Source organism: Magallana gigas, chromosome 7 (genome assembly GCF_963853765.1).
Source record: "Magallana gigas chromosome 7, xbMagGiga1.1, whole genome shotgun sequence".
In the NCBI taxonomy this organism is placed as follows: Eukaryota; Metazoa; Mollusca; class Bivalvia; order Ostreida; family Ostreidae; genus Magallana; species Magallana gigas.
The window spans coordinates 38261224-38280910 of record NC_088859.1 but is presented as its reverse complement, the minus strand read 5'-3'; the positions used below and the strand labels follow the sequence as shown (position 1 = coordinate 38280910).

Here is a 19687-nt window from a genome sequence, read left to right as displayed (position 1 = left end):
GGGGATCACTGTTTAGATACAGCAAAAAGTGCCTTTGTACAAGTTTTTGTACATTTATAAACTTTATTGCAATTTATTCATAACAAACGTATACCGTAATACACTATTTTATAGAATCTTTTCTGATAAAGAATAAAACCAAATGCACAAACTTTTGAATTCAGTTCCTGAATATTTATTCTGTTCTCTTTCTGTCACAACCATTACATTCACAACTCACATTACATTTGTAATTGAAATTGTTATACATGTATATATATATAATTGTTGGAATGCTTGTAATAAGCTAATGAGCAAGATAGGCATGATGACAATTCGGGATTGTCTATTAACAAATTAAATGAACTAGGAAAAAGGAAAACAAAATACTAGAAACAGAATACTGCATACAGGGTTGTTTTTACCCAATCTCTCGGCCATAATGTAGTGTGTATAAAGATAAAGATAACACCATCTTTGAATTAACCCTATGGAGAATTCACATTGAAAAAGAGGCAAAATGGAGATAAATAAAAATGGCCAGTTTTATCCCAGTACATGTATCAGAAACTACATCAATGACTGTGTTAAATTTGTATTGACCATTCATATAAAATGACATGTAAATGAAAAGAATGGCATCTTAAATATATTTTAGAGGCTTTTTTATGGTAATTGAAAAACAAAATCCAAACACATTTACGACAGAATTAAGTTTTTTTTTTTAACCCAAATAAACATTTTCATATAAGTATATTGCATTAGTTATTAAATTCTCTGGATTGATTTATTCTTGAGTACTATTACATAAATCTTATACAATCAAAGTTTGATATTATAAAGTGCTATTTAAAACAGAAATGTTTTCTTCTCCAGATCTACAGTCGTACAAAAATATATCCTTTAAAATAAGAACCTCAGAATGAATATGATTTAGTGATAATACCTTGCAAGAAAACATCAGTATTTGAACAACATGATAGGAATTCACTTATAATACAGGCATGTAGAAAAATTTAACAACCAACAGTACTGTATACAGATTTTTTTTGCCTCGTGCCTTTTTTTTGCCCTTCTACTTTTGCAAACTGCATATTGCTCCATTTTGAATTCATCCATACAAAACGTATGATAAATTCTTATTTTAATTAACATAGTTATTTAAAAATCGTTTTGAATTCACTCCCTGACAAGGCCCAAAGGGGCAAAAATAAAACAGGGGTGAATATTTTCCTGTATACAGTAATCACATAAAAGAGATTGAAACATGAATACCTTATTGGCTCAAGTAGTTTGCATCATGCTAGTCAAGTAAATTAAAGCACCATATGTCAACATTAAGTCAGGAATATAAACCTGATTTCATTTTGTAATTATATACTGTGAACATATTTTATTTAGGTGTACAAAACTTTGCAGAAATTGATTTTTCAACATATCAGCAAGGAATTGAATTAACATGTTTTTTTTTCAACATGGACTTATCATTATACATATATGCATGGTATTTAGCAATGTACATGATTTGGCATAAACTGCTTCCTGCCAAAGACCTTTACTAGAATACACAGCCAAATGTAACACACTTGCAGTATATCAATTTTATATGCTGTATTTGGTAACTATGTGTCTACATGTATAAGCACAACATCAAGCATATATAAATATATAAGTAAACAAATGGTGCAACAAAATGTCAAACCATTCAGAAAGAAACAGAACAAATGACAAACACATAACACATTGATAAAACTATGAAAAATAAAATCTTTTTTGTTGATATGAACATATATAAAATATCTGCAATAAAAAAGTAAAAAAAGAAATTAACCTGATTATACATGATATGTACAGACAAAACAATAAAGGAATGCTTTAAACTGGTTTTTTTTTAAGACATGAACACAAGCCCTTGGCGCTGTATTACCGGGGCACACACAATATCAAGTTTACATACATGTACAGGCATTGCATTATATACATGTAGTTCCAGTGAATGCATGTACATTGTACATATAGTTCCTTCCAGAGCAAAAACAACACAGAAACATTTTGGTTACAATAACAACATTGGACATCTCCTGATCTATACTTAAATACTGAACATGTTGAAGAATAATTATAATACAAATTGTCAGGGCAATACTCATAGTGAATTTGTTTTGGTAAATGGAAATGTGGTACTAGCACATTTAAAGGCGAAGTCCCCTATATTGCCTTCACACCAAACAGTGATGGGACTTGGGACTGTCTGGTATCTAAAAGCACACTTAAAGCAGAAAAAAAAAATAGATGGAGGACAGATGTAATGATGCAATGCAGAGGAAATAGGAAGAAATTGTTTCTGTGTAGATTTCTGAACAAGGTCTGAATATTCAGCTTCAAAAATTGCATTTCCTCTTACACCATGGTTGTCATGACAATCGAATCATCTTCCTGGTTAACTTCCTGGAAAGAAAAAAAAATAAAATTCATACATAATGTTTAGGGAGGCTGATTTGGTTTTTTTTTGGCAGAAAACTACAAAAGTAAAACTCTTAATTTTTAAACCATAGGTAATTTAAACCAACTCTATTTAATTTGCACAGTTTGAGAAAAACAACCATCTGGTTCTTTTTAAGGACCATCTCAAAATACAGGACTGTATATTCACTATAGAATTATATCTTGACTTATCAGGATGTCTAATACTTTGACTTACTGTAAAAATGGTTATTTACCCTGGTGGTTAAGTACGCGTTTTCTATGGTCAAATAATACACGTGAGTATTAAATACGCAGATACGTGATTTACCACTCTGTGTTTAATATTTTACCATACACGAGGGGGAAATTTACACGGTTTTCAGCTTACCGCGTAACTAGTGTAAATTTCCCCCCAAGCGTAAATAACCACTTTTACAGATCTGGTGTTGACTGGTACTCTGACTTTATGGGTGGTGTCAGTTACTCTGACTTTATGGGTGGTGTCAGTTACTCTGACTTTATGGGTGGTGTCAGTTACTCTGACTTTATGGGTGGTGTCAGTTACTCTGACTTACCAGGTGATGTCTGATACTAAGACTTACCACGTGATGTCTGATACCCTGAAGTTGACTGTACACTTCCTGACAAGATGGTCTGCTAGCAGGAGATTTGCTCCAACAAGATTCCATCAACCAATTTCTGAGAGGATACAAATTTATTTTTGATGTTAACATCCGATAATAAGATCACACTGAATATACATGTACATACAAATTCAAATTCATCATCAGAAACCCATAAATCTGTAAGGAATACTGCTCCGACTTCCTGGATGTATTTAATTTTACATCCACATAAAAGGAGAGTCCATAGAGCACTGCAAGTTCTTTGAGAACAAGCATGCTTTTACTGAGAGTATGGTAATTTTAAAACAGCACAAATACAGTTTGAACAGTATTCGCTAGATTTTCATATCATAACAATCAAGCTTTAATCAAAGGATCTGTGCTCTAATTACAACTTACAACTTCTTGTCACATGACTTTGGAGGTATAAGGTAGAATTCCCCTTCTTCTCTAGGAAAACTGTATCCGAGACTAACAATCTCCAGCAGAAGGACCCCAAATGTCCATCTGAAACCAGACACTAGCATATTAGTAATTAAGTCAGAGAGTGATTGAAAATACTGCTATATTCAAGGAGAGACTCTATAAAACCCTGCAACAGAACTTGTCCCAGTATCAAATCAAAGAACACACAATTCAATTTCAAAAAAATTATGTCACCAATAAGAAAAGCATGTATGTTATTCATAAATTGATTTTAATTAAACTGACTTCCTCCTTAAAATTATCAAATATTTTCAAAGAGAGACTGAACTTGCATAATAATATGCAATGTATACTTACCATTCTGACATAAAAAAATTAAATAGATACAGGTACATGTGATTAAACATGATCTTGGGATATTGTGACTCCATTTTATATGAAGTGAAATTTTTATAACTATAGTTTTATTCATTCCTCAAAGGACAATATATGGTATGGGCCTAAAATGGCCCCCTTATAGGAATATCATTATTTTACTGTAATTCTTTGTTTTCTTTGTACAGATATATATGTGATGTTTAAACGTAATTTTCATTTCGATTTAAGTGCCCACAATTTAGAAAAACGGCATTGTAAAGACAACCTTTTCGCACCATTTTTGGATATTAGCATAAAAAAGCTTGTTTTCAAGCAGTTTTTCTTTCAGGAAACATAGAGCGCATGCTTGAACCAACAAATTATTTTAATCAGAGATGTATCTAGCCAAGTCTAATAAGTGACAAAAAATTTGTCCAGGTTCAAGCATGCGCTTTATATTTCCCATTTGTAAAAAGATAAGAAAAATGTCAATTTTCGACTAATTTTGATTGAATTATAGAAATAGTGTCACTTCTGAGGTCATATACTGCAAGTGAGTGCAGATAAATCAAGCAAATATGTAAAAAATATATTTTATATCAACTCTTCTAAATTATAACATAACATTTTATTGTACCCAAAACACTTTAAAAAATGGTGAATTATGGGGGCCAAATTTAACTCTTATCATATATAGTTCTTTGTCAAGGCTATGAAGCTATGAAAAGTTCAAAACAGCAATGTTTAACATCTTGTAATATTTAAGTGTAAAGTCTGTATTGTATGACTCAAACAATGCAAAATGTAAAACTCACATTTCACTTTGGTTAGAATATATCAATTGTCTTTTGGACTCCACAGCCAGCCATGGGTAATATGTTCTAGGAACCTGTCAATAAAATTACCGTCAAAATCATCTACATCTACAAGTACATATACATGTACATCCATGCAACATTTTACATGCCATATACATGTAAATTCTTAAATATCAGACCATAGCAAACTATTGTATACAAGTTGGTTTTTTTTCTCCTTCGTAAGTTAATTTCCATTGTCAAAAATTTCCAGAAGTACTTGTACATTTCAGTACACATTGTACGATATCACAATGTAAATAACATGTAGTACAATTGACTTACAGGATCTGACTGAGATTCTGAGGATGAGCTGATGGCAAAGTAAAAGTTGGCGAGTTTAGCTCTTCCATTAGAAAACAGGTACACATTCATTGGAATCACAAGTCTATGTATTATCTGTGAGAGAGGAGCAAAAAAAGAAATATGATTTCACAAAATAAAAAAGAGCATATGCTCTTAAATACCTAATAAAGAATTTCAAATACGTTGAACAATTTTTTTGTACTGGTATTCAAAATGCATACAATACACCATACCTTTTTCTCCTTCAAGTAGATGATTCCAGCTAAAACGTCGAGAGCGTGTGTGATTAGTTCAGTAGATTTGGTGCTGAAGGTTACATTAGGAGGGTTCTCAGAGCTGTATCGAAGCTGTTTCAGATGCTGCTTTAAGTCCCCTTGGTCACACTTCTCAAAGACACTGTATTCAAACTCTGTTGGAAAAAATTAAAATTCAAAAAATTTTAAAACCTAATTCTGAATCCTTCCTTATTAATTTATGGTACTAAATAAAAGTACATGTAATGTATGTTTAAATTTACTTTTAACATATAATAATCATCCCATTTCCTCAAGACATGGTTATACTCATGATAATTTTGTTTCTTACTTTCATCCTCACAATAGCCATAAAAACAGAAGATATTAGAACAGCTATTCACATCTTCCAGAGACCGTAGAATATCCACTTCATTCTTAAATCTGACCCTCTGGTTTTTATTGCGCTCTTTAAAGATACAAGAAATTAACAATATTAGTTAAATACATGTAATGACAAAATATTATATTCAAGGAATATCAAGGAATTCAAACTACACAACTTCTAAACAACCCTGACATTTTCCTTTTTACAAATTCATAATATGACACATGTATGTTTCAAAAAACGTACAAGACACACACTTGAAATATATTCCTGATTTAATATTTTGTTACAATTAAAGCTAAATCCAGCACCTTGATACTCACAGATTTTAATTATAAATTTAAATTCATTTTTACAAAGAACCAAAAGCACCAAGGATGAAAATATTACAAAATTCAGACCTCTGTTTAGACACTTGACAAGCACAGCGTGATGCTTGTATTCCCCATTGCGTAGTGATATGTCCAGTGGCATCTGGAGGAATGAGGCCTCCGAGGAGACTTGTAGAAAATGCAGATCCAAGTTTCTCTGACCAGCAGTGGATAAAAACTCCCTACCTGCATTTCTTATAGCAGTGCCACCCTCCATTTGGAATCCAAAAGTCTGAAAAACATGTTCTTCTTATCATTAAATAAATTAAATATTTTGTAACAGTTGCTAAAAGATTGTACTTACTGAATACCATAAGATTTCACATACTGTTCATGTACACTGTAAAACTTTTCAGTTACCGGTAATGAGAAGTAGACAGATAATAATTAACACTGACCCCAAGTCTGAGTGACTGGGTAACCACTTTAGCTTTTAATTTCAGGATTATCATTCAATTTAGCAGTTCAAATGTTCCAGATGATAATCTCTTTACTTGAGACTGAGATGCACAGAAATATTGAACTTCTAGCAACATTAAACTTTTAAGATATTGCTGAGTTTAAAAGTCTCACAGAAAGGTTTTCAACCCTCTTTTCTTGATTCTAAGGTATTTATTTCCATGACCGAAATAAACAAGAGACCCATGGACCTTAACCTTAGTTAAAGCTCTGTAAAAAATCCATGGAAATTCACAGTTCTTTCCAGTGGGTAATTTAATGTGTTGTGATGCATGGATAGGAAGATATATCAATATCTAAGGGGTAGAATTAAATAGTATTGAAGATGTTAAACAATTATTTAACAATACAGGTTGGCTACAGGGATGATAATATTATTATAATTTAAAAAACACACTATTGGGTGCATCAAATTAACAACAATTAATACTTGGATATAAAATATCATTCAGTCAAACTTCGTTATCACGAACTAGATGGGACTGTTTAAAAACTTCCAGATATCGAGGGTAAAATACTCAAAAAAAAGGGGTTGGGACTCTCAAATCAATTCCACATATCCATTGTAGCGGTATTTGAGAATTCGGTGTTTGAGATATTGGAAGTTCAACTGAATGCAGTAAGGTAGGGAATCTACTGAGTCATAATGCACAACACGCCACAATACCAGACAAAAGGCCACCAGAGCCATGGTAGTGAATAAGTAATAAAATTTCTGGAACCTGATAATCAGATTGTTAGTATAGTGTGTGTTATATACAAGACCGTAGTTTATAACATGAGTGACCATCAAAGCTCTCAAGTTGATTCATTTTATCTATGCATCTAATATATCATAAGAAGTCTAACTGCTTAATGAATTTATATAGGTATTACAAGCAGATAAATATTATAGCAATGAAACACTAGCTTTTAGTCCGACTACTCAATTCAGTTGTCAAAAAACAACAACATCTATGATATATTCATAGATATGTTAAATGTCATTATATACACCTCATTTAATACCAATTTTCTAACTATGAAAGCTAAATTCAACTCTTTAAAGCCATTTTTAAAATTAAAGAGTTATATATTACACATTCCACACTTTATTTCAGTGAGATGCTTACATTTTCATCCAAATTCTGCGATCGGTGCCTGAGCCAAGGGCAGATGGTATGAAGTAATGGAACACCTTCCTATTTGTTATAGAAAGCTGATTTAAAAATTCTTACACCACTTCTCCCTCCAAATACCAACTGAGTTCCCCCAAAATTAATGTCACGTACAATAAAAAGTACATGCAAAACAAAATGTGTGTCACTATTTCAAGTTTCTCTGTCTTGTTTTAAGAAGAAGCTCTTTTTTTCTACTTACTGCCCTATACACCAAAGACTTCACAGGCAGTAAGTAAGTAAGTATGTAGCTTGCCTTCTTCTTCGACAAAACATTCAATCACATCAGTACATACCGTACAGACAAACCAAATCATAAACTTAATTTTAAGAAATAGTCTTTTTTTTTACCTCTGGAGAGTGGTTTTCATCTTCAAGGACATTAGTGCTCTTTTGGGGTTTTGTACATGAAGCACAGAGATGCATGTGCTTCCGCCTGACAATAATTGTTACAATGATGATTGTCAAAATTGTCAACAACATGGCTGCTGTCACACTTCCTGCAATGGCCATGGTGTCAGCATTTTTATCTTTCAAGCTATTGGAGCTTCTGAGAGCTGGAAAAAGATGTAAATTATTATATGCATTGCTATGTTACATCCTGTTTATACCTGGCTTGATACATATATTTGTAATGTTCATATATACGGTAATATGGTTGTCATTTGCTTTTTTTAATACACGATGGTGAATCAGTAGAATGGGACAATAAATATAAAATCCTCTTTGACAACCTGATAATTTGTTTACCCATTTGACAAGTTGACCCTGTCCACCCCTCAGCACAGCCCTGGGGACACGCTCCATTGCGATAGTCACATGCCTCATTGTCCTTACACACTCCACACCTCTGATCACAGTTAGGTCCAAAACTGCCAGGTATGCATTCTGTAAAAGGAAACAGAATCTTCATTAATATTTTATAAAACAATTTGCATTGTCATTTATAGTTTATTACCTGCACTGAATATTGCAAAATACATTTACATTTGTATTTATGCAATACATCTTACACATCATGTGCAACAATCTGAGTTTGCCAATCACTAATAAGTTCATCATTATGATAGGAACATTGTCTTAATTCTGATTGGTCTCCAGACTTACTTTTATCACACTTGTCTCCTGTCCATCCTTCCAAGCATCCATTGGTACATATTCCAGACATCTGCTCACAAAAAGCACCTTGGCAATTTGAGCTGCATGTGTTTTCACACTCCAATCCATACCTACCAACATCACACCCCTGGTCACAGAAGCCATTTTGGTGGAAGCAGGTGCCCCCCTGACACCAAGAACTGCAGCGAGAGGAACAGTTCTTTCCAAACATATTAGAAGAACATCCCTGGGTGCAAGATCCATCATAACGACTACATATGTCTTTATTACAATTTACAGGACATGTAATGTTGCATTGAGGTCCATAGAATTTTGGTATGCAGTCTTTACATATCCCAGATACCCTATCACACTGACTTTTTTCGCAGTTAAGAGGGCATGTTTTATTGCAGTAGTCACCATAAAACCCATCCTGACATCCGTACACACACATCATAGTGATTTCATTACAAGCCTTTCTGTCAGGTGACTGATATTTACAGTTTTTAGGGCAAGTACTTTCACAGTAGTCCCCAAAACGGAACGGACTGCAGGGATACTTGCATTTTCCATTCTCTCTGTAGCACTCTTTCAATGAACAATGCTCACTGCAGGTAAAATTGCAAAAATCACCGTAATACCCAGGCAGGCAACCTTCCAAACAGCTTCCAGAGTCTTTGTCACAGTGAATGAAATTACTGTAAGCATTTCTCTTACAGTACTGACTGCATTGTTGTTCACAAACTGTTCCATACCATCCAGAAAAACACTCTGAGCACATCCCTGTGTCTATATATACCTGACACTGTGTGCATTCTGTGGGACACCTCCTATCACACTGATTGCCATACATGCCTTTTAGACATCCATATGTGCAATAACCATCTTGCATCAAACAAGAGCCATCACCAGCACAGAATGCACTGCAATTCGTCTCACAACTTTCCCCATAGAATCCCAACTCACAGCCATCTCTACACCTGCCATCACTGTTACTGCAGGCTGACTGACCACCCTTACAGTGACTGCTACATTCCTTGCAGATTAATCCATTCATTGACATATGAAACCCTTGGTCACAGTTCAAACAAACCATTTGTGGATAATCCTGATCAGAGCATTTTGTACAGTTCTCGATCAGACACTCTCTGTCACAATACTTTCCATACCATCCGTGTGCACAACCACTATGGCACACTCCTGTATTTTTATCACAGAACTCTCCATTGCCACAGTGTCCTCTGCAGGGCAAGCATTGATAATTCTCTGAGTAATACCCTTCATCACATGACAAGCAGTCCATTCTGTGGTAGTAGTTTTCCTTGCATTCATTACAGTGGTCTATCGTACATATTTTATCACAGTTGTAACCAAAGTATCCATGCTTACAGCCATTGAAGCAGACTCCTGTTGTAGTATTGCAGGCAAGACTTCCTCCTTTACAGAAATCACTGCAGTTCACACAAGAATGGGAGGTAATGTTCCAGAACTTTCCCAAAGTACAGTTTGAACAGTAAATGTAGTTATTGGCAACGCCACAGCTCACACAATTTTCAAAATCACAATCTTGCTCATCACATCTTTCTCCTCTCCAGCCAATATTGCAGCCATAAAGGCAGTGGCCAAACCTGTCACATTTCGTCTGGTTTATTTTGCAGTTCTTGCTGCAGTATTCTGTACAGCCTGCACCATATTTACCAGGTTTACACATAGTGCAGGTCTCATTATAACCATCCCAGAGACATTCCACACAACTGTTTGAAAGAAATAAAATGTAACTGTTCCTTTATCAGAGCATTTCAGATTAAAACACATGCACATTGTCTCTATGAGCAATCATACGGTCACTTCTATATCAAAACAACCTTTCTAGACTTTTTAGGATTATTTTTAAATTACAAATATAAAGAACAAATTCAGGTTTAGATAAAATATTGGTTAATGCAGGTCATTTGAAAAATATGAAATTTTAGAACCTAAAATGTCCAAAAATTAAGTAACTTACACAAAAAGTATCAAATGTACCGCATACTAGTGCATTTTTTTTTATTTTGCTAAATTTAAAATACAGAGAAAAAAAAATTGATACGAGTACTGTATATGAATCTATCTAAACTCTTGCTTGTGTATCTAACAAAATGGTAAAAAGAGAAAATTTTACCCTGAGGAGCAAGTTCTATCGCAATTCTTGCCAGAGTACCCCTGCCGGCATCCATAGAGACACCCCCTGCCACTAATGCAGAAGTCATTCCCATACATACATTCACCAACCATGCATTCTGACTCTGTAATTTACAAACAAACAGTAATAACATGTTCGAATAAAGACACCAACAAATGCATACAATTCTGTGCTTAAAAAAATAACTATTAATAATTTACTCCAATGAAAATCAGTGAAAAAAAAGGTCCATGATTTCTTAATAAATATGTCCTTTCTATATACCCCAGAAAAATTGACACATAAAACATGTTTCTTATAAAAATATATAAAGGAAAACTCTGTTATCTTTTATCAATTTTAAAGTTCTTGATTAAATAATTTAAACTATTTTTAAATCATTTTAATATGCAAAATCCATAAAGAATTTTTAGCTGTGAAAGTGTGTCTTTCAACCAAACACAATATAGGGATAATTTTTTGGCAGAATTCTGTATGTTTGTGCGTCACATGCAAGATAATACCCGGTAATTTAAAATATTAAGTTTTCATCCAAGTTACAAATCTCAGATTGAATAAAATCTGATTTTGATGATGTAAATAAAGCTACTTACTAAGACCAGCTAGTATCTGACATCTTATATGCAAGATGCACCATAATAATGTTGTGATTCATTACTATAAAGAAACGAGTCAATTGCATGCTGACATAATGAAGTTGCAAATCAACATATTTATCCAGCCTATACTGACATTCATATATATATTTTAAGTATTTATTTAATTAACAAGCTTCTCAACATACATGTAAATATGTTGCATATCAACATAAATATGTAATTTAAACATGTCGTCATGAATATGTTGCATGTTGATATAAATATGTTGCATCTTGCATGCAGATCTAGCGGATCACTATATATAGATAGTAAGTAAGTAAAGATTTCCCTTTATATTATAAATATCAAATCCTGAAAAAAAATTATCGTTAGTAACTTCCATTGTATTGCAATCTGTCTGCATGTAGACATAAATATGCACATTGACATTATATTCCTATAAGGTTACAGATAGAAATTAACAGATTAAAAACCCTATTGTACAGTGGAGTTTCAAGAAAGCACCTGTTTTAACAATAACTACCGCAGTTTTGACATTTTTTTAGCAAATCAAGCTTGTCAAAATGATACTCTTCTAAGTAATGGCATAAAATAATGATTTCAAAGCAACAAAAACATACAAATGTTACAATGCAGTTCAGACAGAATAAAACTTCCTTTCTTGGCTTTAACAAAATATTACACTTATTTACAAAAGCAAAATATCACGGGAGTGTCGTAAAAGAAAATAGAAATGAAATCACTGTTAACAAAAATACGATATCACGATATATTACCAGCATGGCAGAATTTCAGCAAAGCAAACAGTAGCAAAAACCAAAATAACCCCAAACATCCCATTTCATGGTTTTGACATTTTTTACTTTCAATAAAATTAAATCGTACCAAGAACATTTCCAAGTTGATTTTTACTGGGTAATAAACTCTTTAACAAAATGAAAATATGGTTGTAAAAAGAAAGGAATTTCAAATATATATAGAAATGTTAAAATAATGCTTTGGCATGAAATTTGATAGTAAATATCAAGTGTATTTTTAAGAACGAGTTAACATGTCAACAATTTTTGGTAGACGGACATCTCGGCCCAACGACACCTCGGCCCAGACGGGTCGGCCCAAAACTATTGACACCTCGGCCCATGTACAAGACACCTCGGCCCACAGAAATTTTTATTTAAAAATATGTACAAGACACCTCGGCCCAAAGAAACAATGATTCTTAAAATATTTGATAGACAGTCGAACGTATGTTCTTGTACTCATAAAGACACAATTAATTCAATACAATTTTTTGATGATAAAAGTTTCATCCAGTATCTTACAATACGTATTTTTCTAATACACTAACATACTTACTTTGTTCCTTAATTGATAATGTATTATATTATTATTACGTGTCCCAAAATTTAATTAAAAGTTCATTAAAAATAATGAATTTAATAGACTCTTAAAAGTGGATATATACTAGAAGCATTTCTAATGTTTCTGGTGTAAATTATTGCAATATTTTTTTAAATTATGACTGTAGTCAATTATTTTTTTTTTGAAAATGAAAAGCAGAATTTATAAACAGTAAACACAATCCTTTTTTCTTAACCTTGGATCATTTTTGTTAAGTTTATCACATTCTTAAACAAAGTAAAAAACTGAATAATTCATGATTTAAGTTTAATAAACAGGGTGAGAATATTGCTGCTTTGTTTGTCTAGACATGGTTTTATTCATTTGCGTATAAGACCGTGGAACATTAACTGGCAAGATTGGAAATATACAGCTTACTAACACAGAATATACAAGATCTATTCAACAGGTGTGTCGTGTGCCCATGTGCGCGGGGGGAAGATTGGAAATATACAGCTAACTAACACATAATATACAAGATATACTCAACAGGTGTGTCGTGTGCCCATGTGCGCGGGGGGAAGATTGGAAATATACAGCTAACACAAATATTTTTTTAATTACAAATTATATATATCATATAATTTATATTCAATAAAATATAAATAAAACATGAAAATCATTGATATTTTATTTTAATTCTGCTTGAGCCGAGATGTCTTTTGCTTGGGCCGGGGTGTCTCAAAATTTGGGCCGACCCGTCTTGGCCGAGGTGTCCTGGGGCCGAGGTGTCGTTGGGCCGAGGTGTCTGACATTCCAATTTTTAATCCGAACTGACTCAAAATGTGAATCAACTTCTTATCATTCAATAAATACGTAGTTGTATAGATACTGTGGCCTTGAGCAAATATCAAAATGAATTCCGGTGATACTGTCAGACATAAACTAATGCCTTTAGTTAAGAGTGGAAAAGTGCCTTACACTCGCCGTGTGTATTATGCAGAAAAAGAAAAGGCAGAAAGGCTGGACACTGTTGACAGGGAACTCGAATTGATTGAGAACAACTTAAAAAAGAACGACATAGACATACCTGAAAATGGAGATTCAGGGGAATCTCAACCAGACTGCGCCGTACAAATCAAAGGAAAGGGAAAGAAAACAAAGATTTTTAAAACCATTAAATACCCATTTCAGTACTATGACATTATTTTTGCCGTGTTTTCAATCATTCTGTTCTTTTATGATGTTGTGTCAGATGTTCTGTTGGCTGTACACTACTATGCACTTGATAGATGGGTTGCATTTGGATTCACGACTGGGTTTATTGTGTTGCCAGCTCTGATATCAAATGGACAAAGTGCTCGGTGGTATTTGGTTGACTATGAGCAGGAGCAGAAAAAACTGTCAAAGAAACCAAAGACTGAGGTTACCCCATTCAGGATCTGGGCTTTAAGAATTTTCTTCACGTTTCCGCTGATGTTGGGACCAGTTGTAAGGTATATTTCACTTAATTTTGTACTTACTATAAAGTTAAAAAATATTATATACCTGTACTTCTTTGTCTCTTCAGAGGTATGTTATTAACCTACATCATCACGTTACTTGGGGCTTGAGACTTGCACTTGACGTCACTTCATTCTTCTGTCTTGATGACTATATCTGCGAGCTTGCAATACTTTACCAAAATGACAAACTATATAAGCCTGTAAATCCAATCGTGCATCCATAGAGTATATAAATACTGTAAATTGGCACATAATCACGAGGGTCTTAATTTCACAGTGTGAGGGATTTTCCCGCAAAATTGACCCATCGTGAATACTATCATTACTTCTCAAATACGTTTTAATGCTTCATACTTTGATCACTGCACCATGAAATCATTCTGGATTGCGATTAGTACTTTTTGAGAAATCGTAAAATTTCAACACAGTGATGTGGAATTAAAACGACATACAGTATCACTTAAAATATATAATAATATTGAATAACATTGGTCTTGTTATGGCAGTTCACTCAACAAAAATTAATTCAAAAAAAAGTTTGCTTTATTGCTTTGCTTGCCCAAATAGGATCTGACATTTTAAAGTTGTCAAGCCCTAATATACACAGTATATTTTTTTTTTACATGCAAAATCTATCTCATTGCCAAACATTGCTCAAGACAAACAATTACTTTACACTTCAGACATTCTGAATTCATTTACCACGGCATCAAGAGCAAGTCAGGTAGTGATGCAACAGAAAAAGAAAGAAAGAAGAAATGGCATCATTATAAACAAATGCTGTATGAAGATACTGATGCTGGCTTGGTTCGCATGTTTGAATGCTTTCTGGAGGCTGCTCCACAACTTGTCCTTCAGCTTTTCATCTTGTTTAGAGAAATTATTGAGAATGGTGTGGATGGGAACAATGATCTAGTAGAGCATGGGCATATGAGTAAGCATTTTATGTTAAGCTTGTTTTCAAATTTTATTTTTTTGTATAATGCTTTGCCTGATGTTCCTGAAGAAAATTACAGCTTCATTTTCTGAATTTCATTTACCAGATAATAATTTGATTTTTGGTCGTTTTTGGAAATTTATTTGACACTTGTGACTTATTATTGTAACATATCCGATATGTAATCTGATATGTAATTTGTCGCCAACCTTATAATAAATGATGGTCGGAAAAGTACTATACATGCTAATATGATGTATGTGTACGATTGTTCTATTTTCTTTGCTTCAAAACATTATAAACAGACCAGTTTATATGTACAATGAATTACAGTATCAGAAGTCACAAAAAAAAGTAATGAAAATCTGACACAAAATGTCTGATAAATTAAGTAATTGGTAGCAAATTTTGTCTTTTATCAGAAATCATTCGAGTGGTTGCACTGGTTGGATCTTGGATAGGCCTTTCCTTCAGTCTGACTTCCTACCACAAAGCACTTAGAGCCATGCAACACTCGGAACTCCACGAAAAGTACGTCAGTAAAGAAGACCAGAACGAAAACCACAAGCCAAAGAAACAAAGCCTTCTGGCCACACTAATGCTTACCATCGGGTATTTCTCTTGGAGGATGTGCGAGATTGGACCAAGGGTGCTTATTTTGGCCTTGTTTGCTTCAAAATTTACCTATTTCGTACTTGTAGCTGCCGCTATTCATTGGATTATTATGACTCTGTGGCTGCTTTGTCAGAAGACTAGTTTTTATGGTGAGAAGAGGAGAGATGAGGTTATCTTTAACATTATCCTGGGATATGCCATGATCTTTTGTTTCCTGAATGCTAGAGATGGTCATACAAGGTACAGAGCAATTGTTTACTACATTCTTTTTTATGCTGAAAACATTTTCATGCTTGGAATGTGGTTGCATTTTGGGAGTGAGAAGGAAGACTGGCTTTATTTCACTGCCATTGGAGCAGTAGCAGGAGGTTGTGTGTTACATATTGTTATTCAACTTATTTACTACAAGACCTGCCACCCCAAGGCATCAGACATCAAGATTTTTCTCCACCCTACTGAGCAGTACAATTGCTACCAGTCCATCTGCCATACACTAGACCAAGATGAGGACCAGTCAAGTGCAGCAAATGCTATTTAGTGCCTTATTGATTCAACGCAAGAACCAGACTATAACAGTAGACATTGTTGCAAGTTTCAGCATGCGCAATTCAGTAATGACATGACTTTAGTTTTGTATGAATTTCCCTAAAGTAACAAAGATTAATTATTATTCATGTCAGTTAGAATTTACTGTTCTGTTATAATAATTAATTTATAATATATAATTTAAAAGCACATACTTCACACCAATGCAGCATTTCTGCATTCTAGTCTCTCATTGTATGGAATTACATATTTGTTGTGCTGTTTTAAAAAATTTGCACATTTATTGTAAGTCTCTAACAGTACATTTTGTAAACATTTTCGAAAAAAGGGGAAGCAGTTTCTTAACATGATTCACTTTTTAAATTTCATTGTTACACAAAAGCATGATAAAAGTTGAAAAGACTTTGAGCCTCCATGACATAGATTTGACTGCTGATCTGTATAGCTATACAAGTACCATACTTCAGTACTGAGGTGGTATCCCTCATTTTGGATGAACTGCACAATCACATACACAGTGCTGTTATTGACTTAGAGAGGGAACATGTTGAATCCTATTTGTGTGTATGTGTGTTAGTGTATATATATATGAATTTATCTTTCATAGTTCCATGGACCAAAATATTGTTGATTTTGTATTGTTGATATTTTACATGGAGTATGTGACGTAGCACAATGAAACTTGTAGACTTGTTATTACAAAAGTTACCGGTAATTATCTGAGTAAAACAATCAATGGTAAATTTAAATCATAAAAATCTCACTGTCATTGTTCAAGGGTGAAACTGTTCTGGACATTGTCCTGTACACTAGTTTTCTGGTCAATATATCATGAACCCTTTGCTGAACAGGCATCAAACTTGGTAATGGTACTTAGGTACCTTATTCTGTTGGCATTAAAAAAAGAAGTCTTGTCCATCTTTAGTCATGGATTCAAAGGTCAAGCTCCTCTTTTGTTCTGTCCCTAAGAACAATTTGGTTGTTTGCTCAGAATGTCATCCTTTTCGATACTGATGAAAGGGAGGTACATATATATTTTTAGAAACAATTTCCTTTAAATATTTTCAATTACCAGTTGTACTTTTTTGTTACATAGTTACTCAATTATATAGTTTTCTTACAATAAGGAGCTTACCATGCTTGCTGCCACATGTCTAAAGATCCATTCACCAATCTAGTCTTCTACTAGTGTTCCCAGTCCACTGCTAGTGTTCCCAGTCTACTCCTAGTGTTCCCAGTGTTCTCCCAGTGTACTTCTAGTGTTCTCCTAGTGTTCCCAGTGTACTCCTAGTGTTCCCAGTGTACTGCTAGTGTTCCCAGTGTACTGCTAGTGTTCCCAGTGTACTCCTAGAGGTCCCAGTTTACTCCTTGTGTTCCCAGTGTACTGCTAGTGTTCCCAATGTACTCCTAATGTTCCCAGTGTACTGCTAGTGTTCCCAATGTACTCCTAATGTTCCCAGTGTACTCCTAGAGGTCCCAGTTTACTCCTTGTGTTCCCAGTTTACTCCTAGTGTTCCCAGTTTACTCCTAGTGTTCCCAGTGTACTGCTAGTGTTCCCAGTGTACTCCTAGTGTTCCCAGTCTACTCCTAGTGTTCCCAATGTACTCCTAATGTTCCCAGTGTACTCCTAGAGGTCCCAGTGTACTCCTAGTGTTCCTAGTGTACTGCTAGTGGTCCCAGTTTACTCCTTGTGTTCCCAGTGCACTCCTAGTGTTCCCAGTGCACTCCTAGTGTTCCCATTTGTATCTATACCGGTACATGTAGGTGCTGTTTGTGACCGTTTTATTATTGCCAAAAGTAGTCGGAGACTATTATACATATCTCGAGTCCCAGTTGTCTACCCATACAGTAGTGTTCAGAATCATGCATGCACAAGATTTATGTGATGAACAAAATTTTTCATCCATTTCACATACTATTACACATTTTGTGCGACATGATAAATTTAGAAACTACGATATTATATATGTACGGTATATTCAATTTAATAGTTGTACTATGATTAGCTTAGAAGTCTGCATGATCAATTTTCAACAAGATCATGTACCTTATCTGTTTAAGTAATGAAAATTAAATAATTTCCTATTTAAGTTTATTTGCTACATGTACTTTAGTAGTCTAATTCTTGAATGTTACATGTAATTACACTGCGGGCCTGTGTTACTGGTTGCTTGATTTAAACCTATCCCATCTTAAATGTGCCTTTTTAAGCTTTGCATGGTTCAGAATAATTTAATTGTAGAATGGTGCACACATTTTGTAAAAATGTTATATTACTTTTCTCAGGATTTGTTAATTCTTTGCATTATTTATATTTAATGCATCTTTTTTTCTTATTTTCTGAAAGATTTTGAAATAAATTGTTTGACACTCAACTTCCTCCATTATCATTCATTTACACAAAATTTGATAAATTTATACAGATTATCAGTATACATTGCATTGCCCAAATAAGAATTTTAGAATGCATGGTACAAGTGACGGGTCTGTGGAGTACAATTGCTGGTATAGATATTGATACGTCCATACATTGATTTTTATCCTGTTGATTCAAACATTGCTCAAATTAGTATTTTATTATAGCACGTAAAAATGAATTAAGAATTAAAGAAGCAAGGGAAATGTAAGATGTTATGTTGTTCATCACATCTCAAGTGTTGGATGGGGTGCTGTGGTATTTAACCTACATTGTTTTGAAATGACTGTTTACGAGCATTATTGATAAGCTAATAGTGAACAAATTCTTTAAAATTTTATAGGATCCGAGAGCATTTAAAATTTGTTTTCAGTAATCTTTCATCATTAGCTAATTGTTTTTATTCTAAAAACACCTTATCTTTTCTCCTGCTAATTGTGTGTATTATATGCCTATGAGCCACATGGCTCCTTTGGTCAATAAAGAATTTTCTTATCCATTTTAACAAAAATTTATTTAATTACCAATAGCTATTTTACTCCAAAATATAAAGAGTTCACTTAAAAACTATCTAAAGGAAAGCTTGAACGAGAAATGTTTCACAAACTTATGGCCCCCTCCATTTGAAACCTCTGCAAAGAAAATGGATGGAAACTTCCCTCCAAAAATTGGAATTGTTTTTTTTAAGTCCAAGGAGCATAACTATCAACACGTAAAAAGCTGTCAATGTGACAGCAAACCGGGTTTTCTTTAATGTGAACTGTATCCATAATCCATGTCAACCCTGAATTGATAAACACTACCTACCGTATCCAGAGAAATG

The 19687-nt window shown here is 33.8% G+C and overlaps 2 protein-coding genes across 3 annotated transcripts; one reads left to right on the top strand and one right to left on the bottom strand.

The window, feature by feature from the left end:
• Positions 1-149: 149 nt before the first annotated feature.
• On the bottom strand, positions 150-12384 carry LOC105319803 (multiple epidermal growth factor-like domains protein 11). Of its 2 annotated transcripts, XM_011417487.4 has the most exons (14): positions 12281-12384; positions 10885-11008; positions 8733-10477; positions 8376-8513; positions 7977-8182; positions 7581-7649; positions 6040-6241; positions 5603-5719; positions 5251-5426; positions 4997-5110; positions 4670-4743; positions 3471-3578; positions 3048-3144; positions 150-2427 (listed from the first exon to the last, which is right to left on the bottom strand). In XM_011417487.4, the coding sequence occupies exons 1-14, from the start codon at positions 12342-12344 to the stop codon at positions 2380-2382; spliced, it is 3282 nt and encodes a 1093-aa protein (XP_011415789.3). In that variant the 5' UTR covers positions 12345-12384; the 3' UTR covers positions 150-2379. The 2 variants fall into 2 exon arrangements, with proteins under 2 accessions (XP_011415789.3, XP_065921701.1); XM_066065629.1 differs by lacking the exon at positions 7581-7649.
• A 1242-nt stretch (positions 12385-13626) lies between these two features.
• On the top strand, positions 13627-18823 carry LOC105319805 (XK-related protein 6). The gene is made up of 3 exons (XM_011417495.4): positions 13627-14341; positions 15034-15284; positions 15710-18823. The coding sequence occupies exons 1-3, from the start codon at positions 13761-13763 to the stop codon at positions 16438-16440; spliced, it is 1563 nt and encodes a 520-aa protein (XP_011415797.3). The 5' UTR covers positions 13627-13760; the 3' UTR covers positions 16441-18823.
• Positions 18824-19687: the final 864 nt, after the last annotated feature.